The sequence below is a fragment of the Rhipicephalus microplus genome, chromosome 9 (assembly GCF_043290135.1).
Source record: "Rhipicephalus microplus isolate Deutch F79 chromosome 9, USDA_Rmic, whole genome shotgun sequence".
In the NCBI taxonomy this organism is placed as follows: domain Eukaryota; kingdom Metazoa; phylum Arthropoda; class Arachnida; order Ixodida; family Ixodidae; genus Rhipicephalus; species Rhipicephalus microplus.
In genome coordinates this window covers 62,694,107-62,713,692 of record NC_134708.1, presented here as the reverse complement: position 1 = coordinate 62,713,692, position 19,586 = coordinate 62,694,107, and the positions used below count along the sequence as shown (strand labels likewise).

The 19,586-nt window shown below is 44.8% G+C and overlaps 1 protein-coding gene across 2 annotated transcripts in view; it reads left to right on the top strand.

Annotated features, from left to right (window-relative positions):
* The first annotated feature begins 785 nt into the window (after nt 1-785).
* LOC119163284 (uncharacterized) overlaps nt 786-19,586 on the top strand; it is a 32,350-nt gene continuing 13,549 nt past the window's right edge. The window contains exons 1-2 of one of the 2 annotated variants that reach the window (XM_037415244.2): nt 790-1,019; nt 10,098-12,187. In XM_037415244.2, coding sequence (XP_037271141.2) covers nt 10,294-11,907 — 1,614 coding nt within the window. In that variant the 5' untranslated portion in view covers nt 790-1,019; nt 10,098-10,293 and the 3' untranslated portion in view covers nt 11,908-12,187. Of the gene's footprint in view, nt 1,020-10,097; nt 12,188-19,586 lie in introns of those variants that run through there. The other variant, XM_037415242.2, reaches the window with a different exon arrangement.

Genomic DNA, 19,586 nt, shown 5'->3' with positions numbered 1-19,586 from the left:
GAAGCTTTTTGTTTTTAAAAGAAGTTAGATTCCGGTTGACGTTCTATCTTGTCCTCTTTTATTTTCGTATACGTGGGTTGACTCCTTAACTTTTCTTCAGGATGAACCAACTAGCCCAATTACGAGTTGTAGGGACGCTTTTAAATGTCATTTCGACTTCAGTGCGCTCTGTATTACAGCTAAAACCACGCACATTACAGCTAAAATCTCGCATTGCTTCGTGGCATGTACAGCTCTGCTATTCTTTGCATTTCACTCGTTTTAAATCAACAAGAACAAAACAAGCATTATGCACTTGCTAGCTCCAAAATAATCGGACTGGCAAACATTGTGTTTTCCGCCTGTCTCTTTTTATTATTCCATTAACCAATGGCAAGGGATGTTAAAAGCTGAAATCGTTCATGCGGTGTGGTATGTTTCTCTAAATTCTTCACGCATCGCATACATATTCTTTCTTGTAACTAATTATTTACATCTCCAGCTGCTACATTGTTCTATTTCATGTCGCCGGTAGTAACTGAACAGACACGCCAAACAAGCGCGCAGAGTTGCTATATTGCGAGTTTGAATCGTGCAGGCGCTCTGGTGCGTTTCCTCAACCTTACAAATCGTGTGCGATTCCTCCCTAGTAACCGTACAGTTGATATACCGAATACGCTTGTAAATGACACTTCACATCGCAATCTACAGCAGCGCGGTGTTTCGTGTTGCGGCTCGGGGAAAGGCCACGCCAAACAAGTGCGGCGAGTCGAACGCTGCTACTCCTCGGTGCTCGGCGCCAACAGGGGCGCGCCTCTTGTATCGTTATCAGCCGCCGCTCCGCTCGGAACAGTAAAGAACAAATATCAGTCGGGCGAACGAGTGGATACCTCTTGCCGCGCGTCATAGGGAGCTCAGCTCAACCCGCCGTTGGTCGGATATCGGAGGTGCACTGGGAGCCTACAGCATCGGAGGAGCGAACGCCGCTACGGATTCGAGTGAACGAGGCACGACACAACAAGTGCGCGCATGTAACGGCGGTACGTATAGTGGTGACAGTTTCCGACATCGTACAGTGAAAGCTCGCTAATTCGAACTCCTTTAATCTGCACTTACACCTGATTCGAAGTGGCGACCATTGTCCCGGCACAGTTATAATTCGAACGTGTCGGTGTCTACAACGGTTAATTCGAACTGGAAACCACCTAGCCTTCGTCCCTCCTCGCAGAAATCGGTCCAGAACGATCCCCCAAACTACTGATTACTTTGGCTTGTGTAAAATGAGTGTAATGATGGATTCCAATGTGTGCTTTTATGGTTGTAAATATCGCCCGTGTGCTGCTGTACTGACGCACGGATGGCACGGCCAAGTCAGGCAATGTTAGCCTTTAGCGGTGTCTTTGGACAGTTTTTATATTGTTTTAAACAAACTAGGCAAAAAATACTTTCATTTCTGATTGTTAACTCTGTCATGTAAACGAACTTGTTTCTGACCACAAATAGTGTCATATATATTGGCATTAAGGTTCATTGTTCTCGTGAATGCAAGTTGCCGTGCTTTCCTCTGTCATATCACCGACTTAGGAATAACTTCCGTTTACTGTTAAAGCATGAACTGAATCAACAAAATTGCCTGCCACAAACATGTAGTGTCGCTTAATTTGTGAGAACGAGTCCTGAGGCGGCTTTAGTAAATCCACCCAACACAGTGTTGAGCGATTTCCGCTCATCCTATCGCCTGCCAGCTAATTCGAACTCCACTTGATTCGAACAATTTTATGGTCCCCTTTGAGTTCGAATTAAAGAACTTTTACTGTTTAGCTTCACAGACCTGTTTATCTGATGTCGGTTAATGTGATTTTTTTTTTCTTTTTTGATGATCTGCTTCTGTAATATCACTTCCTTCCACAACTGAAGTCACGAAATTCAGTCTCGCAGTGGAGAAGGTATGAAATGAGAAATGATGGAGGGGATAGGGGAGTGTGAAAATACTTCACCTTAACACTGCCATTTGAGAAAATGGTTTTGCGATATCCAATATGTCAGTATCAGAGCACTGCCGCTCCTCATACGTGGGCCTCCTTTCGTGTTTGAGCCGTCTGAGGGGCGTTTATTTTCTGTTCAATGGCGTCACCGGAACTCCAGCAGACGTTTGAACTGCTGGCATGTGTATATTACGCACTCTGCCTGCGCGCTGCATGCAGTGGTGTGATCCCCGTGGGGTGCAAAGTCCCTTCTCGACCGAGGAGCCCGGCCGTAGCCGCCTGCAAGTGTATAGGTGTTCTGTGGCCTGCAAAGCAGTTAGCTTGGAGGCGCGAAGTGGGATGGATCGCGAGGCAGCCAAAACACCGACATGTAACGTTTCCTTTACTACAGTTTACTTTACAAGTTAAAATTGAATTATTCAATTCATTATTACCCTCACATCCATATGGATCGTTTTCGAAGGGGACTCCGGCATCAGGATTCAAGAATCATACCAATACCGTTCTGAAGAATGACTAAAATCTGGACTTTGATTCTGAAATACAAATATCTTGTTCTATGATTATGTTTTAGCTCACGGTGATCGCATGGGGTGCCTGACATTAAGAAGTGCTAGGGTGTGTAGGAAGGAATTCCTTGGGGCTAACCAAGAATATGGATACAAGGAAGAGATGTGGAGTTGTGCCTACTGGCAAGGGACTTTTATTGAACGCAGCTAAAGCGGTGGCTTGGGCGTGTTGGTACGACATTGTGAAAAAGGAACAGCGTAAAAAACAAAAGACCAGACGAAGAAGGACACGGACAGAGCGCTGACTTACAACAAATACTTTATTTTTCAAACCACGCACATATAGTTATGCGGCGGAACGAAAAAAAAAGAAACACAAGCGATAGTCGAAAAAAAAATGAAAAATGAGATTATCAAACCAATCCTCATAGGTCGTGCATAAGAACACAACTTCCTTTCTCCGAGAGGGCAACTGAAGGCCTACCCCCGCATGCGTTCCCCACACAATAATGCATCCGTTTTAATAAACGGATGTTTATCCTTCCAACCGTCACGCATGCGTGAACTTGCCTCTTAGAGCAATGTTCATTTATTTTCAAGATGAGTTCTTTGTACAAAGGCAAGGTATTTGTATATATTTGTGCGGGGCACATGTTTTTTTTTTTTTCTTCAGTACATTTGTGGCACACACACCCCGAGTTACAACAGCGTCCTGTTTGTGCCTCTATTAAATGCGAAGCATTTCTTGGCGAACTTCGGCAACATTGAGCGTCTTTCTCTATCTATCTATCTATCTATCTATCTATCTATCTATCTATCTATCTATCTATCTATCTATCTATCCATCTATCTATCTATCTTTCTATCTATCTATCTATCTATCTGTCTATCTATCTATCTATCTAATCTCGCCGCCTACGACTTTTTCAAAATGAGTTTGCTTTCCAAGTTCATAGGTCGAAATGGTACATCTTGGTGCATTGTTCTTTGTTATCTGTCATTGTTTTTGTTAGTCTACGCATGCTTTAAAGCTTGGAAGCTAGGCATCGGTTTAACAAAAGTCAATTAAGGGTGTACGCTTGTCCATCTCCTTTTTTCGTGCTTCTTTGTTGGTTTGCGCCCACGAATTCCTTTCCAGTTACGCACCACCTAGCCCGACTCGTTTTTGTGCCGGAGTGCGCGAATAGGGATTTTTAGAACCGCTCCGAATACGAATCAAATAGCCATGGCACCGGCTCGAATACGAATACGAATTGAATACTATTCAAATAGTTTCCCAATAGTAAGGCGACAATTTTGTAAGAAGGCGTAGAATGGTAATTTAATCACTTTCAGACCGAGAAATCTACGGCATTTAATTTGCAAGAAATGTTCACTAGCTTCAATAAAATAGCATTACGCTAGCTATTAGCCCATAAACAGATACCGCATTTTTGTGAAATGAGGTGAGGTTTTATACCGTGGCGACTATAGCCGCTGAAGTATTTAGTTGAAACATGGGAGTTACTTCCAGAATGCCTAGCGGCACTTTGTAGATAGCGTTTAAATAAACCTAATTATCTATATATTTTAATATTCTTGAGTTAACGTCATCATGTATGTCGTGATGAAATGTCGCTTTATCGACAATGATGTTTTAAGCAAGAAAGCCTTCTTCCTGTAAAAAAATATAGTGTCAATGTCAAAACAAAGCCTCTGGTGTAAGCATCCTGGTAATTAAACAATCAAAACTAAAAGTCTACGCCTCACCGTTTAACCATTTTGCCCTTTAGAAGTGTTTTTATTGGTGCGTATTATTAAGAAATATTCGAAAACATCAAGGTGTTTCTAATAAGCAGTATTCAATTGGAGTACCGAATATAATAAACTCGTCTATTCGTTATTCGAAATTTCATAATGTTCCAGCACCGCTCCTTTAGACAAGTCATGTCTTCGCAATACCCCTGTCACACGGCCACCACCAAACTCCGTTGAACACCGTCAACGTAAATCTCGCTAATGATATGTGGGGTTTAACGTCCCAAAACCACTATATGATTATGAGAGACGCCGTAGTGGAGGGCTCCGGAAATTGAGACCACCTGGGGTTCTTTAACGTGCACCCAAATCTCAGCACACGGGCCTACAACATTTCCGCCTCCATCGGAAATGCAGCCGCCGCAGCCGGGATGCGAACCCACGACCTGTGGGTCAGCAGCTGAGTACCTTAGCCACTAGACCACCGCGGCGGGGCGAATAAGGATGGTTGATGTGTCACTTTAAAATCAGTACAACGTTATGAGGCGGAGGTAAATTATGCCATACATGACTTCCGTGTCATGGTTATAATGTTTGGACCTGTCATTTACATTCATCGTAAATTCACGTCACGTGATATCAAATTTGACATATGTACAAATAGTGAAACGGCCGTAGGGACGCTATGATAGTAGCATGTCGTCATGCTTTACATGACAGTTTTATCATCATTATTATGTTTAGATGTGCCATTTACCTTTGTCGTCCATTGGCGTCACGTGATACCAAATTTGGTATATGTAGAGCTAGCGAAACGGCCGCTAGCACACCATGAGGGTGGCATGTTGTCATGTTCGTACACGGCCCACATGTCATGAACATCGTGTTTGCACCAGCCATATACCTTCGTCTTTCTTACACGTCTCCTAATACCAAATTTGAAATTGGTGAAGCCAGCGAAACGGCGGCGAGCGCATCATGAAGGTCGCAATATACTCTGATGTGACGTTGACGCGTGCGCACACTCTGGGCGCAGGAACGCTACGCTAGCCAAACGCGAGCACTCGCGAACAGCATCTGTCGGCGCGGCCCGGCAGCAACCAGCGTGAACTGCGACATTTCGCGCCGATGACATTACCCACACAGCACTGCGTCTGCCTCTTCGTGATGGAGAGACGCCGGGCACGCTCAAACGCGCATGCGTCAAAGCAACGCAGTGTGGCGCCCGCCTGCAATTATATCGCAGGATCGGTGCCTGGCGTGGCAACGCCACCGTGACGCGACGATACGAACGCGGACCCCCATGCGCACCGGGTCACGTCGCGTATTGGCGCCTTGGGTGTACGTGGCATGTAGTCATGTTCTTACATGACACGCATCCAATGATTTATCATGTTTGAACCAGTCACATACCTTTGCCATCTATTGGCGTGTACGTAATACCAAATTTGGCATATGTGAAGCTAGTGAAACGGACGCGAGTGCATCATGAGTGTGCCATGTAGTCATGTTACGTGACACGCATGTCATGATTATCACGTTTGTACGTGTCGTTTACCTATGTTATCCGTTACTAACCTATGTTATCCGTTACTAACAAACCATTAAAAATAATTTCAAATAAAAACGCATTTGCTAAATGTAACGATGCTGCTAGTGACGCTGGCCACATTGTGCTTTTAGTTGTTTTGTTGCCTGTGTACATGCCCGGTACGAAAGTTCTTATGCTTCCTTGCCTCGTGAGCGCGCATTTTGTGTTCTTCAGCCATGAGTGACACAGCGGACGACGTGAGGAAGTGGTACGATATTGCGCTGGTAATAACGTTGATCGGCTGGCGCCGGCCGGCCCGACTCGCGAGGCACGGTGTGTAGGGCATCGGTGTTGAGAGTAAGTGAACTCTGGCGGGCGTAAATATATGTAAACAAACACGCGTTGTGAATGAGTACTACAACGAAAGAACGTTTAACATTGCTAAAATGTATTATTCTTTCACTGCGGCCACTTAGTGCTCGAAATTTTTCTCTGACCTCTAGACTGCTGGGGACGAGAGTACCTCGTTTCGCTGCGAAGAGAGATCGTTGAACGTCCTTTGCGAAATGCACCATTCACCGTCATTTGCGTAAGGGTGGCCATGTGACACCGACCGCATCTTCGTTGTCGTAAGGACGAGGGAGTTAAACGGTCTTCACGGGTGCACGTGTGACAGGGGTATTACTTGGGCAAGGCATTGTCAATCGTGATAGGAACCAAAATAACACGAGTTTTATTATTAATATTGTTCCATCATTTCACGCTGCCAAATGTATATCGTTGTAGATGGAACGAACACAGGCTCAGACAATCGGCTTTAACGGGAACTGGGACCGTTGTGTTAGAAAATGGATCGAATACGTTTATTTAGAATTGGGCGATCACCGAAATGTCATGTCGAATTGACTTCAAATCGAATAGCACCGAATAGTGGTAAAAATATTGAATATCGAATCAAACATCGAATACAGGATATACATAGTGTGCACGTGTGCCACGCAACGCCCATTCGTCACTTCCGAAATGAGCCACCGACGTGCCCGGGCACCTGCCGACTCCGTCGCCTACCGCTACCGTGTTGTCTCCTCAAGCTTGCACCTATTTAGTTTTGCCTCATGATGCAAGTTTGAGGGCTGCTAGTGAGGCAAGTTGATCCCCGAAAAGAGAGCAGAGATTCGGGGTGTTTCTTTACCGAAAGTTATTATTCAAAGTTTAGAACGCATTTTTCGACTTTCCGAAAAGTACCGGCGTGTTTGGCTGGCGCGGATTAACAAAAAAAACTACTTGAAGAAACTCGGTGATATTTGCGTCTTCAGGTGTAACTTCAATCCTGGTTAGTGCCATAGCCAAGCACTTACCTGCAAACAGAGATAGCTTACCGATACTGTACATACAAACTTGTTTGCGACCACTGCATGCACAATCAGCGTGTCAGGGAGGCGGTCAAAATCGTGATGGTGATCGCGGAAATTCGGGTATTGCATTGAAACAAACTGTGAAAATGAATGCGAAACAATATTAGTTAACATTGAAGTATAGCCGATCGGTTCGAGTTGGGGAGTCAGGATTTTCAAAACTTGGTTAATTAATTTCCTAACACGGTCTCCATCATTTTCAGGGTCTCTACTGTACATTAGCGTACAAAATAAGTAAAATACAAGGTGGAAATGTGTCAAAACTTACGCGAAAAAAAAAGTGATGACCGGCATTACCACGGCACACACAACGCTAAGTCTCTATCTGCCTCGCGTAATGTTTTCCGCGGCTGTTTCCACACATTTCTATCGAACAGGCTCAACATCAGTACTTTTTAAAACACTTGGAGGGGGGGGGGGGGGATGCTGCTACTTTGGTGGCGTGGGCCGCAGCAATATATTAATATTAATATTATATCTCTTGTAAGCTTGCCTAGCTTTGCAGGACTCATTTTTGATAAGAGCTGCTGCGCTTCGCTAATCCGCTCTTAAAAGTGTGGCTCCAGAGACTTTGGGCTTTCACTTGTTCTTGGGCTACGCAATTTGTGGTGTTTGTAGTGAAAGCGAGATAATGGGTCCCCGTAGGTCGTGGCGGGCAGCCGGTGTATGCGGTGGCTGGTATACGTGTCGCACATCTTGATTTTCTGATCTTGTATCGAGTGAACAAACGAGGCCTTCCTGATCCGATGAGCTCGTTAAAGTGCGACCACAAAAAAACCACAATGCTTCTCTTTCAACATCGTACACAGCAACAGATAACGAGCCCCCCACAAACCGTGCTGCAACATGCGAACTGCCATAGGTACCTAGGGAGGTACCCGGGCATGGCGGGAGAGGACGACAACGGCGGAAGTGACATAACATGAACACTATGTATTGTAGGGAAACTTTAAAGAACTGATTACAGTAATGTTGAGCTTATTCCTCGCCGAGAGTGATCCACGCTCAAAAATGTTCGTACCACCGGAGTCAGCAACACATTGCCGAATCGTTGTAATTATCTTAATTATAGCAATTGTTTATTGGCTGTTTATTGTAATTATAAACTTGGACTTTGTTAGTTCATTTTAGCCCGGGTATATGTGAGCCTTGCTAGCTTGTCATGGTCTGCATTGAGGGCTTTACTGTGAGCGTGATCATACCACTCGAGTTAGTTATAAAAGCCGGGCACCTAAAATACTCCGCACTTAAAAGCACGACCGAATTGGCACAGAGCTCTGATCCGTCAGGATTTAAAGCCAGGAGAGACGGTGTGCATAAGAAGGTGCACGTGTACAAGAGACGAAATCAAGAGCAGAACGGTACTTTGATCGAAGGGGATCCGAGGTCTTTTATTGTGAAGACAGATGCATACCATCTGAGAAGAAACAGATTCAACTTAACATGCGAGCCCACACAACACCTACCAGTTATACCTACCACCTACCTTAAAAGGCAAGCCCTCGACAGGCTGTATAGGTGGCGCCATCTAGTTCGGCCAAAATGAATTAGGCAATAGCAAAATTGTTATTGCAGAAACATCTAGCATTCTATGTCTGGTGTAAAAGCCTCACAGCGGCGTTATTGCGGATGAGTTAACTTTTAAATCCTTTGCAGTTCAATAACATTATGCGTAAACCGACGTGCTCGTGACTGGTTGCTCGCAATGTCTCAAGGTGTCGACACCATCGTTTGCGTTAACCTTGTATTTCTTTACCATTTTGCCCTTGCGAGAATATTGTACACAATTGAAAAAATGTCTTCTGGTTTTGCTGCAGCCGTGATTCAATCCTATCTCAATTAATTATAGTTTAAATGCAGTTAGCATCACCTTTTATAGAGTGCGGATACGTAAACGTATACGTTTACGTACGTACGTACGTAGCACCTTTAGTTACGATAAAAATTACTTTCGCCTTCGAGTCTTCTTGAAGATGCGCATAAGCACCTCTCGAGCTTTTACTGTAGGAAAGAGAAAGGGGGTTGGGAGGTCGGGGAAGAGGATGGGATGTGGAGCATCGCTGAAAACACCACCTTGTTTCCTTCTTCCTCTCTTTCCTACTTCCTTCCTTTTTTCTTCCTTCTTTCTTTTCCTGTACATTGTGGAATGCCACAGGCAGAACGTGTTCCCAATGGGCTGATAATTAATGCGAATGATATTTTGAACTACTTTCCGTTGAGATCGCGCTCGAGAAAATACGGGCCGTAAACTCTATATGCAAGCTCTAATGCGGGCGCGGAAGGAACCTCTCATGAGTTTCGAAGGTATGCCCATCCGCGATGGGTATGGCAAATAATTGCGGCAAGCGTTTTCTCCAGTTTCAGCTCTTCTAGAAAGTGCCCCGTGTTCTCGCCGTCTTTCACGAGTATCGTGATCATTTGCGATAGAAACATGGGTATCTTAAAAGTGTTGATTTCATTATCGCCTTCACTTATTCTAGGACGCTGCAATAGTCTATTATTGCGGTCCATGAGAGTAAATGCCGCAGTAAGCAATAGCAATGCAGGGGAGAGAGGTTAACAAAGTGGAAGAGTGCGCCGTACGTACCTGTCGTGCAGCTGGTACAGAACTTGAGGCGAACATGCAATGTTAAGGCACCTTTCTTAGTTCCGCTACACCTTCGGTGAATGAAATAATGCACTGAGCTTACCCAACATGTTTAGTCTGATTGTCACGATATTGAATTGCACAATGCAATATTCATTTGCCTTTCGAGTTGCCATAGTCGATTAAGAAGCTCTAAATAATTCTGAGCGAAATATTTTTATTTTCATGTTCGACACGTCATGCAAGCTGCTACGCGCTCACTATGCCTTTTTGAGCGTTTACCAGCTGCCACGATGTGTTCGAAGAATCGAACTCTCAATGGTCTTGTTTTATGCTGCATCTTTTCTCTTCTAGACGCTGTGGGCACCTCAACACGTAGCAGCGAGGCTACCTTAAGTCGTGGACGCAAGCAGTACAATTGTCGGTCATCGTTTCCTGCTTGAGACTTGGAACATACATACTTGAGACTCGGCCATACATGAGACTTGGAACATACGCTGAACAGCTTCAGTAACGCAAGAGGTTTGGCAAACTTCGTTTCTCGTCATGCATGAATTACCCTGAGCTCGACAACTCACGAAAGTTCAAAAGAGCAAAAAACTGGCCGCATTTCGCATTGAACACGGTCGACAGAAAAATGGCTCACTTTGACTTCCAGGATGCTGATACCGAGGAGTTTTTCCGTAAAGGTTTGCAAGATATGTACGAAGATTGGGATGCAGCTCGACTCACCAACGCTTTGATGCAATATGGCAGCTATCTCATATATCGAGAGGAATTTTCAAATAGGGATGCGGCTATGCTCCGGCGACTTTTCAGCGCACGGCCACCAGTCAGGATTCTTTATATATCCGACATCTCGCACGGCGCGTTCAGGATTGCTTTCAACGGCCAGGAGGAATGGCCATCAATGAGAAAAATCCATTTTGATCGAATCGATTGCGAAGGTCAGGATTTGGGCATCGATCATTGCGAAGTACTCAAAAACGTTCGCTCGTTGGACTTGGGAAGCGTCAACGTGGGAAGAGGGTTTGCGCAGGAGGTTGCAAGCTACATTCGACAGAACGAGTCCCTGGAGGAGCTGTGGCTCCACGTTTCTTGTAGCCCAGACCAAGACATAGGACCTATTATCGAATCCCTAAAGGTAAACACCACTCTCAGGGAGTTTGGACTGAACAACCTGGGATACGTCGCCCAGATTGCGTTTGGAACACAGAAAGCATCGGCAAAACTGTCGGCCGATGTCTTAATGGACTTCGCGGAGATGCTGGCGTCCAACTCAACGCTGCAGCTGGTGGACGTCAGAGATTCGTTCCCCATCGAAAGAGACATGGTGTCGTTATTGCTGGCGCAGGAAGAACACGCAGGCGTCTTCAAGAGGATTTGTATCGAGTGGCCCGAACAGCTGCTTCCGGAATTGACTGAGCTTATCCGAAACGAAGCATGCTGTCCCAAGTTGCACGTCATCGTCAGCAGCTTCGTCGATGAAAGAGTGCTTCGGGAGTTCCTTGACGCCGTGGTCGCCTTCAACGGACTCCTGGAGCTCCACATTTTTCCTAACCACGGGCAACAGTCACCATTCGAGCGCAAACACAATGTAGTAGCGCAACGTATCGCTTCCCTGTTGCGGCGCACGACGACACTCCGCGAAATCTCCTGCTACATGCACGCGGATCAGCGTCATCTCATACGCATCCTACATGCCTTGAAGAGGAACACTTCCGTTACGAAGTTCGTAATTGACGCTGTCGCGCTTACGGGTGAATTGATGAAGTCGCTGTCCGAGTTGCTGGCCGTGAACAAAACGCTCGTGTACGTGTGCATCTTATATTCCATCGGGAGTCTGCCCCGCGAGGTCGAAGACGTCCTGCAAGCTTTGAGGACGAACTACACTTTGACCACTCTCGATTTTGGAATTTACTCCGATCATTACCCCCAGGTGCACGAAATCAACGTGCTCCTACAGAGGAACGTTCTTCTAAAGAACAGGGCTGCCCAGTTCGTCACTACAGGAGCTGACATCAACGACGAGGAAGGCGTGGATGCTCTGAGAAAAGTGCAAGCAAGCTCTTGTCTCGTGGAGGAAGTGCAGGAGCTCACAGGCAAGACATCGGAGCTGGCGTTACAAGAAATACGGGCAGCTTTAGCTCGCTTGCCTATGTGAATGCGGCTACGACGAAGTATGCTGTTCTAGTAAAAGCATATCGACCTTCGGCCAACCCGCATTCACTGAATTTTATATATTTAAGTGGAACTATATCTTTTGTAGCTTTCTTCGTGTGCAGTGATGACAAATAAGAGTTAGCACATAATATTTATTTTGTATGAAAGCTCCATGCAATGCCACTTTTCGCGCTCGTCTGGCGCAGTACTCCAAATGCACGTGCGGAATGGTTGTGCAAAAAAAATTATTACCGAGTGAATAAAATTGATGCTTCACCAAGTGTTTTACCAAGAATAATTTTGTACACACTTCGAAATTTCGCCCCATTAAGGGCGTAATCGAGGTTCAGCCCAAACGGACACACTTCGTGCCTTTAAGCGCTTGAATATAACGGTGCTAGCAAGAGGAACAGGTGGCAGAAGCATAAAATTTTGAAATCTGTAATCGTTGAACACTTATTGAAGTGTGATTTCTTGTCTTTTACATCATGTGCAAATGCTCCTGCAATAGCGCTATACGCTGATTCGCCGGAGATGGATTGACGCACGACATCACATGAGCAAAAAAAACACAAAAATAAGACGCCAGGCCTGCGCAGAAGGCGCAGCCCAGTCGTAGTGAAAGCTAGAAGAGTGGTCCCTCGGAGCCTTTTTTAAACACACATTGGGTAACTGCTGCAAGCACACTTGATTGATACTCACTACGGCATTAGGAATAAAAATATTTGGGTAGTAGGCTGGCATTCGCTATGCTAACTTTCGTCACTCTTCTGAGAGTCATGGTAACCGTTCAACACTTGGAAGAAATTTTGTGCCAATCGTTCATGCAGTGGCTGACGACGATGAGGAATTATGCCTGAAGTGGGTATGCGCCACAGTCAATTGGGGATCGGAAGAAGCTTTTGTAAAGGGTTGAAGCAATGGCACAATCCACTCGTTGCACTATTCGCATTGTGCGACGACTGATGGTTCTTTCGCTATTCCGAAATGCTTAATAGGTCGTACGTGATTTCTTACCCGATATCAAGCCTGCCTAAGCCAAGTTTGCTGACATGTCCCAAGTACCGGCGTGGCTCAGTGGTAGAATACTGGGCTGGCACGCAGCGAACCCGGCTTTGAGCCTCACTGTGTCATTGATAGTTTTTTATTCTCATTTCGTGCGATGTGGTTACGGACACCGACGGCGGCGGACAACTACGGCACCGCGCGTGACCCGAGTTTTGATCTCATAGCAGCTTTCGCTGTGAAAGCGTGAAATGCCCAAACCTGCAGACGATGTCGTGTGACACGTAGTACCCTGCAGGTACCAGTATTTGGACTGGTATGCGTATAAACCAAGGAGTATTTCGGAACACCTACATCTTTCCACATCCATGCCACTCGTGACGCTTTGTGCAGATGTTCCGTGGAAACGCGTTGTTTTTTTTTTTTACCCCAATGAGTGATATGAATGTAACCAACCCTCCCCCCATGAGCCAAATGCATGCCCAGGCGATGGATGCTTGCTCAACATCTATACATGCATGCCTTAAAATCCAAATGCACTGAGGCCAAGTGTTTACTAATTCTAAAGTTATATACACATTCACAATGAAAGCGCGCACGACAGCTGGCCACATTTTGCGCGTTTCAGCAATGTGGGGCACAGGCGGGTATTTATACATATAAAATGGAGGGATAATTAAGGCATCGAAGTAAATTTATCAAAAAGATAATCAAATAAGTAACACCCCCCAAATACTTATCAGCTTATCCGATTCAGTGTAGCATACAAATGAAAAAAAAAGAACAGTTGGTGATAATACATGTGGGCGATGATGTGCAGTGCTTTTCATACCCTGCTGACCAAACACTATACAGTAAATGGTGCATTGGTGACTCTGCATCAAGCAATCCAAAAGCACCAAACTTCCCGAGCTTTTCAGTTTTTCTTGCAAATGTTTTGACACTTAGTTAATGAAAGTTATTAGTTGATAAATGGCAACAGTGCAATACAAAACGCAGCCTGCTTTTCGTTTTAGATAAGGACGGTTGGTTAAACACTTCATGCAGTGAATGTGAAGGAAGCCAAAGGACGCATATAGGAAGCTCTTGTAGCATTCGCAATGGCAAGCTGCCAGTGTAATTATTAAATGGCTGGAAGGTGAAGGGTTATAAAGTAAAAAAGAAAAACAACGACTTGCTGCCAATGGAAGAACGACTCACCACCTCTGAAGATAACTACACAAATGATTTTTATTACTAACACCACAAATAAAGAACAGCACTCTCGTAAGCTCTTGTTTGGTCGCGGTGAATGTGGACTTTCTTCGTACGTCTTACAACAATTGTTAGGCCGAATAAAACAGCTTGTCTCACTCCATTGTTTGTTAGGCCACGCAGCGAATAGAGAGAAAAATGCCTCGAGGAGGAGGCGACGCATAGCGCTTTCACGGGCCTAGTGTGAGCCCTGCCAAGAAGTGCTTATCATGCAGGCAGAAGGGTCTTTTGGGGGGCGAAGCTCCTTATAGAGGCACCCGTTTGTCCCTCGTAGTCGTATAGTCGTAGTGTGTAACCAGTCTTACATTTTGACCTCCAAGGTGGTGCCGGTGAGAGATTTCTTTTGTATGTTGTTGAACAATAAAAAACTCACAGCGTGCGCGTTAACTAAAAGCCGAATTCTCCTGTCTCTCATTTTTCATTAGCAGCCATTGGCATGTACATTGAGCACTATCTGACAAGAAAGGGTTGCTACATTGTACTCACTGGGTGTAACCTCCTTGGTTTTAGAAAGATTTAGCGAGGGTTGGGCCGCGGTGCCATGAATACAGTGAACTAGTATATACCATGAACTCAAGGTGGTTGAAGGTGGGAAGTAGACCCGAAGCGCAAGCCGTAATAAAGTGTGCGTGTGCCACCTCTAGTTTAGTCCTTGGAATGTCCGCTGGATGGCGGTGCATATGCGGTATATATGATGAAAAGATGCGAGATGGTGGTACTTGGAGTGTTGAATAGTTGGACGAACGGACACAAAGACAGATGCATGGACGGACTCACGGATGGCTGCATCAACGGATGGATGCATGGACGGACGCAGGGGCGGATGCATGGACGAACGCAGGGATGAACGCACAGATGGACATGCGGACGCATGAACAGACACACGCACCGACGGGCGAATGGACGCACGGACGGTCACACAGACGGACGCACGTATGGACGGAAGCAAGAACGAAGGAATGGAAGGATGCTTCGCCTCACTATCCATCATTCACTCCATGGATATGCTGCCTTTTTTTTTTCGCGCACCTTGCTGAGGTACACAAACCAGGTTCTCAACAAAAATATTGTCACCACCTTTACTGAGAAACATCACAATCCAAAGTACATGGTGATTGGATGTGTGGTAATCTGTTGGCTGGCTTGCACCGCTTCAACACGGTTGATTGACATCTTCAGATGCGGAGGTTGGAGGAACTGAAAGTCTCAACTGTACTCGTGCAAATAGAAAGCGCACGTGCATTACGTTCTAACGTCTTGGTGCACTATTGATCTTCTGATAACCATTCAGCGATCAGCTGCCAGAAGTTAAGAAGTCATTTTTGTCGAATCTTATGTATATTCTAGTATTATTGTTAAGATAACCTTGTACCTGCTAGCTTTTTTAACGTCAGCTACCCACCCTACCTTTCACCCGATAAACATGTATTTTTCCTAACAATATCACAAACACTTCCTTACAAAACTGTCGACACGAATGAATGGTTTGTTTAATGAGCTTAGTGCTCATAAATCACACAAACCACTGCATTTTATTCACGTGGTCGAAATCGTTCAAGTGTATGAGCTCTTCCAATAACACACTCTCTTCACCACATTACACCTTCACCACATTACATTACTCGCGAAAGCAAGTTGCTTTCGCGAGTAATGAAGCACAGTGTATGCTATAGAAGGTGCGTTTATACCCCTTTCTCCATCGTAAACCATCCACGACGCCCTTCAAGACACCAAATGCGCGAGCTTCGTCGCATTACTTGAAATAACGCAGCCGCTGTTTTTTTTAGTTCGTTGACAGTGCACGCATACAGCCGCAGATGGTGTGTATTTTCGCCACATTTATTCATGGGACACAGACGTGACTTCTGCCGACACAAGCTCGTCCGTGCAGCGGAGAATGAAGAGGTGCTCGATCTTCGCAAATGGTGCTGAGAATGCGTCGTGGCCGCCATGTGGATGGATGATTTACAAGGTGGCCCGTATTTCGCACCTATTTGTCGCGTAATGTTTATGGGCTTCAATGTGGAGCGCGACGCCGGGTAACGAAATCGGCCTGGCGCCATTACATTTGTCGAAACAGGTTCTACAGCATGCATTTATCCACTTCTCACTCGTTACCGTCGGCCACGATCCTGCTCCAGATCGCTATATGAATTTGCGCAGCACTCATGGGTCGCGATCAGAGCAAATTTTGAAACTGTCCTCCTCGTGAACAAGAAAAATTTCAAGAAAGGTTGCTTTGATTGATTTGTGAGGGTTAATGTACCAAAACCACCACATGCTTAGGAGAGACGGTGGAGGGCTCCGTAACTTCCGACCACCTGAGGTTCTTTAACGTGCACCCAAATCTCAGCACACGGGCTACAGCATTTTCGCCTTCATCGAAAGTGCAGCCGCCGCAACCGGGATTTGATCTCGCGACCTGCAGGTCAGTAGCCGAGTAGCCGAGTACATAGCCGCTAGACCACCGCGGTGGGGCATTTCAAGAAAGGTGAAGGAAGCAACGCACCTATAAACGAAAAAAAGGAAATTGACAGAACAGAGCGTAAATTGACGCTCTGTTATGGCTCTGTTTTTTTTTTTGTTTTTTTATCTACGTAACTTGCGTCCTTGAACTTTCTTCAGAATGGACCAACTATAGCCCTACAACACGTTATAGTATGAAGTTCTCTGTATGATTTGATCACAGCATGTTTCGTCGCTGCGAAAAGCGGCAAGCCACGAAATAATACCGTTGGTGCGTTAAACACAGTGTTGACGGCAACGCGTTAGAAGTAACGCCTTTACTAATATCGAGTTACTTTTTTTTTACCTCAGCAATATGGTAATACTCGTTACTACTTCATAACTCTAACAGATATCATACTCATCCCAGTTAACACTGGTCGGCAGCGCAAGGTGGCACGTGAATACTGTTTTTTTTTATTATTCTGAATATACTGGCAGTTCTGCGCAGTAGTTCGTCGTCTCGTGGGTTCCACGTTCCGAGAGCTATTATTTTGTCACAGCGTTGCTACGCTATCCGCGTGTTATAGGCGTCAACAATAAGATCACCTATAGTATATCCGACTACCACCTATTTACGACAGGTGGGCACGAACTAAACGAGACGCGATGCGAGGTGTCCCGTGACAGCTTTCAAGTAGATTGATTGATTGATTGATTGATTGATTGATTGATTGATTGATTGATTGATATGTGGGGTTTAAAGTCTCAAAACCACCATTTGATTATGAGAGACGCCGTTGTGGAGGGCCCCGGAAATTTCGACCACAGGGGGTTCTTAAACGTGCACCCCAATCTGAACACACGGGCCTACAACATTTCCGCCTCCATCGGAAATGCAGCCGCCGCAGCCGGGATTTGAACCCGCGACCTGCGGGTCAGCAGCCGAGTACCTTAGCCACTAGACCACCGCGGCGGGGCAGCTTTCAAGTAGAACTGTTGCTTAAATTGTACAAGTTTTTAGCTGTCAGAAAGCCGCCCTGCAGTGCCATTGCGCTGTTTACCAGTCGTGTTTTAAACGTAAGCTTCGCTTCTGTCCGTCTGCAGCTGCATGTTTCCGGTCGTTTAAGGCCCGAGAGAATGAGGCTGACCTTCAATGCCTTCACATAAGGGATTCGCAATTTTCGCGGCAATCACGGAGGTAGAAGGTGCCAAAATTATTTTGGCTGCAGACACACTTCTCTAAAACAATGTATTTTAAAGTATTCTTTACTGCTGCTAAACTTTTCGCAGTAGAAGTACGCTGTCAGAAAGTATCGGCTTGTTGAGAGCTCAGGGACTTGTCCTTCCTGGAGATCATTGATGAGTGTCACTTTCAGAAATTACTTCATCATGTGGCACAAGGTATATATGCTATCGCATGCAACTCTATGGTCAAATTAAACCACTATCTTGCGTCTTATGTACATCACTTTAGTGCAAAGTATTCTCGTTGTACATGTATTTCAGCTAAATCCGTATTCTGGGCTAAGGTATACGTGAAATATAAATATCATCCTTAATAAAGTGTTACTTATCTTACCGGAGCGAAAGAACACCGATGCGAATTCCTCAATAACAAATAATTACAGACGTAACGTGTGCTTTTTTTTCGGCAGAACTAACTATTAGCCTCTTTTTGTGCGTAACTGAGTGGTAACACGTCCCCTCTTTGTCATGTTTGGTAGCGCAACGGGTAATGTATTTTCTTTTTTTTTTTTTGTACGAAAGTGGGTATTGACTGCCAACTAACTCTTTATTGCGAGAAGGCAAAAATATACACACCATTTTAAATGTTACTCCAAAGGTAGCAACTGCAAGCAAAGAGGTAATAACTGCAGCGCTTACTACCCTTCCTGGATTTACTAACCTTTTGCTACATGTTTATTACCTATGTTAGTAAACAGTTACTAGGTGCAAATATCACTAACTTTTTGCAACCTGTTTACTATCTACCTTAGCACAGAGTTCGTAACTGGAATGAAATGGGTAGTAACTGCCGCCATTACTGATTTTCTCGCACCGTTACTACATTTTTGCTACCGGGCCGTCAATTATCCAATGAAAAATAGTTGGTATTTTATGAAAGGATTCGTATCTACGTAGGATCTTCAAACGGAAGATAGTGCAGGAGATATTCATAGATCAATAACAAACATATTTGTTTTAAAATACGCAATTGAGATATGTAAGGCGTCATCCTGCCATTATCAAAATGGTGAAGTACAGATTAATGAACCATAAGCAAACGCTTCACGTGTTGCCATATACAATTACAACAGACTTAGTTAATTACAACAAACTAACATGACAGGTGGATCAAAACTAGCCAGACGGTCCAGAGTCCCTCACTACAGCGTGTCTCATTATAATATCGTATTTTTCGTACGTAAAACCTTAGAAACAATAATTGCCTTTTAACCACCAATGTATTAGCACTGTGAACCGTACAAATGCACTTGGACAATGGTAATGAGCTCCGTACATTGTTTCGGCCGCTGCAGAAAATGCTTTCTTATAGCACCTATGTAATAAATAGGTATGACATTTTTTTGTAAGTAAACGGCTGATTAAGAGTCCTGTGCTACGTCCCCAAACACACCTAACTAGGTAGTGTGGTATGGGGCTTTATATTTTTTTCTTTATAATTCATCCTGAAACACGAGTGCTCACCTTTACCAGACTTGCATCTTCAAAGTATATAGCGACTTTATATGCCCCGGGAATCACTGACTACTGTGGAGTAGATAACTTGTCAAGTCTATATAGTGTTCGCGTTATTCACACACGACGCAATACTACCCTAAGTCATGTACTAATGAGACACTAATTTACTGCAGCAATAACAATGAAAAAATAACGTGGCAGAATGAACGTGGTAGTAGTTGCTATGTTTTTTAACCTTAAAGCATTACTACCAACTGTTAGTAACAGCTA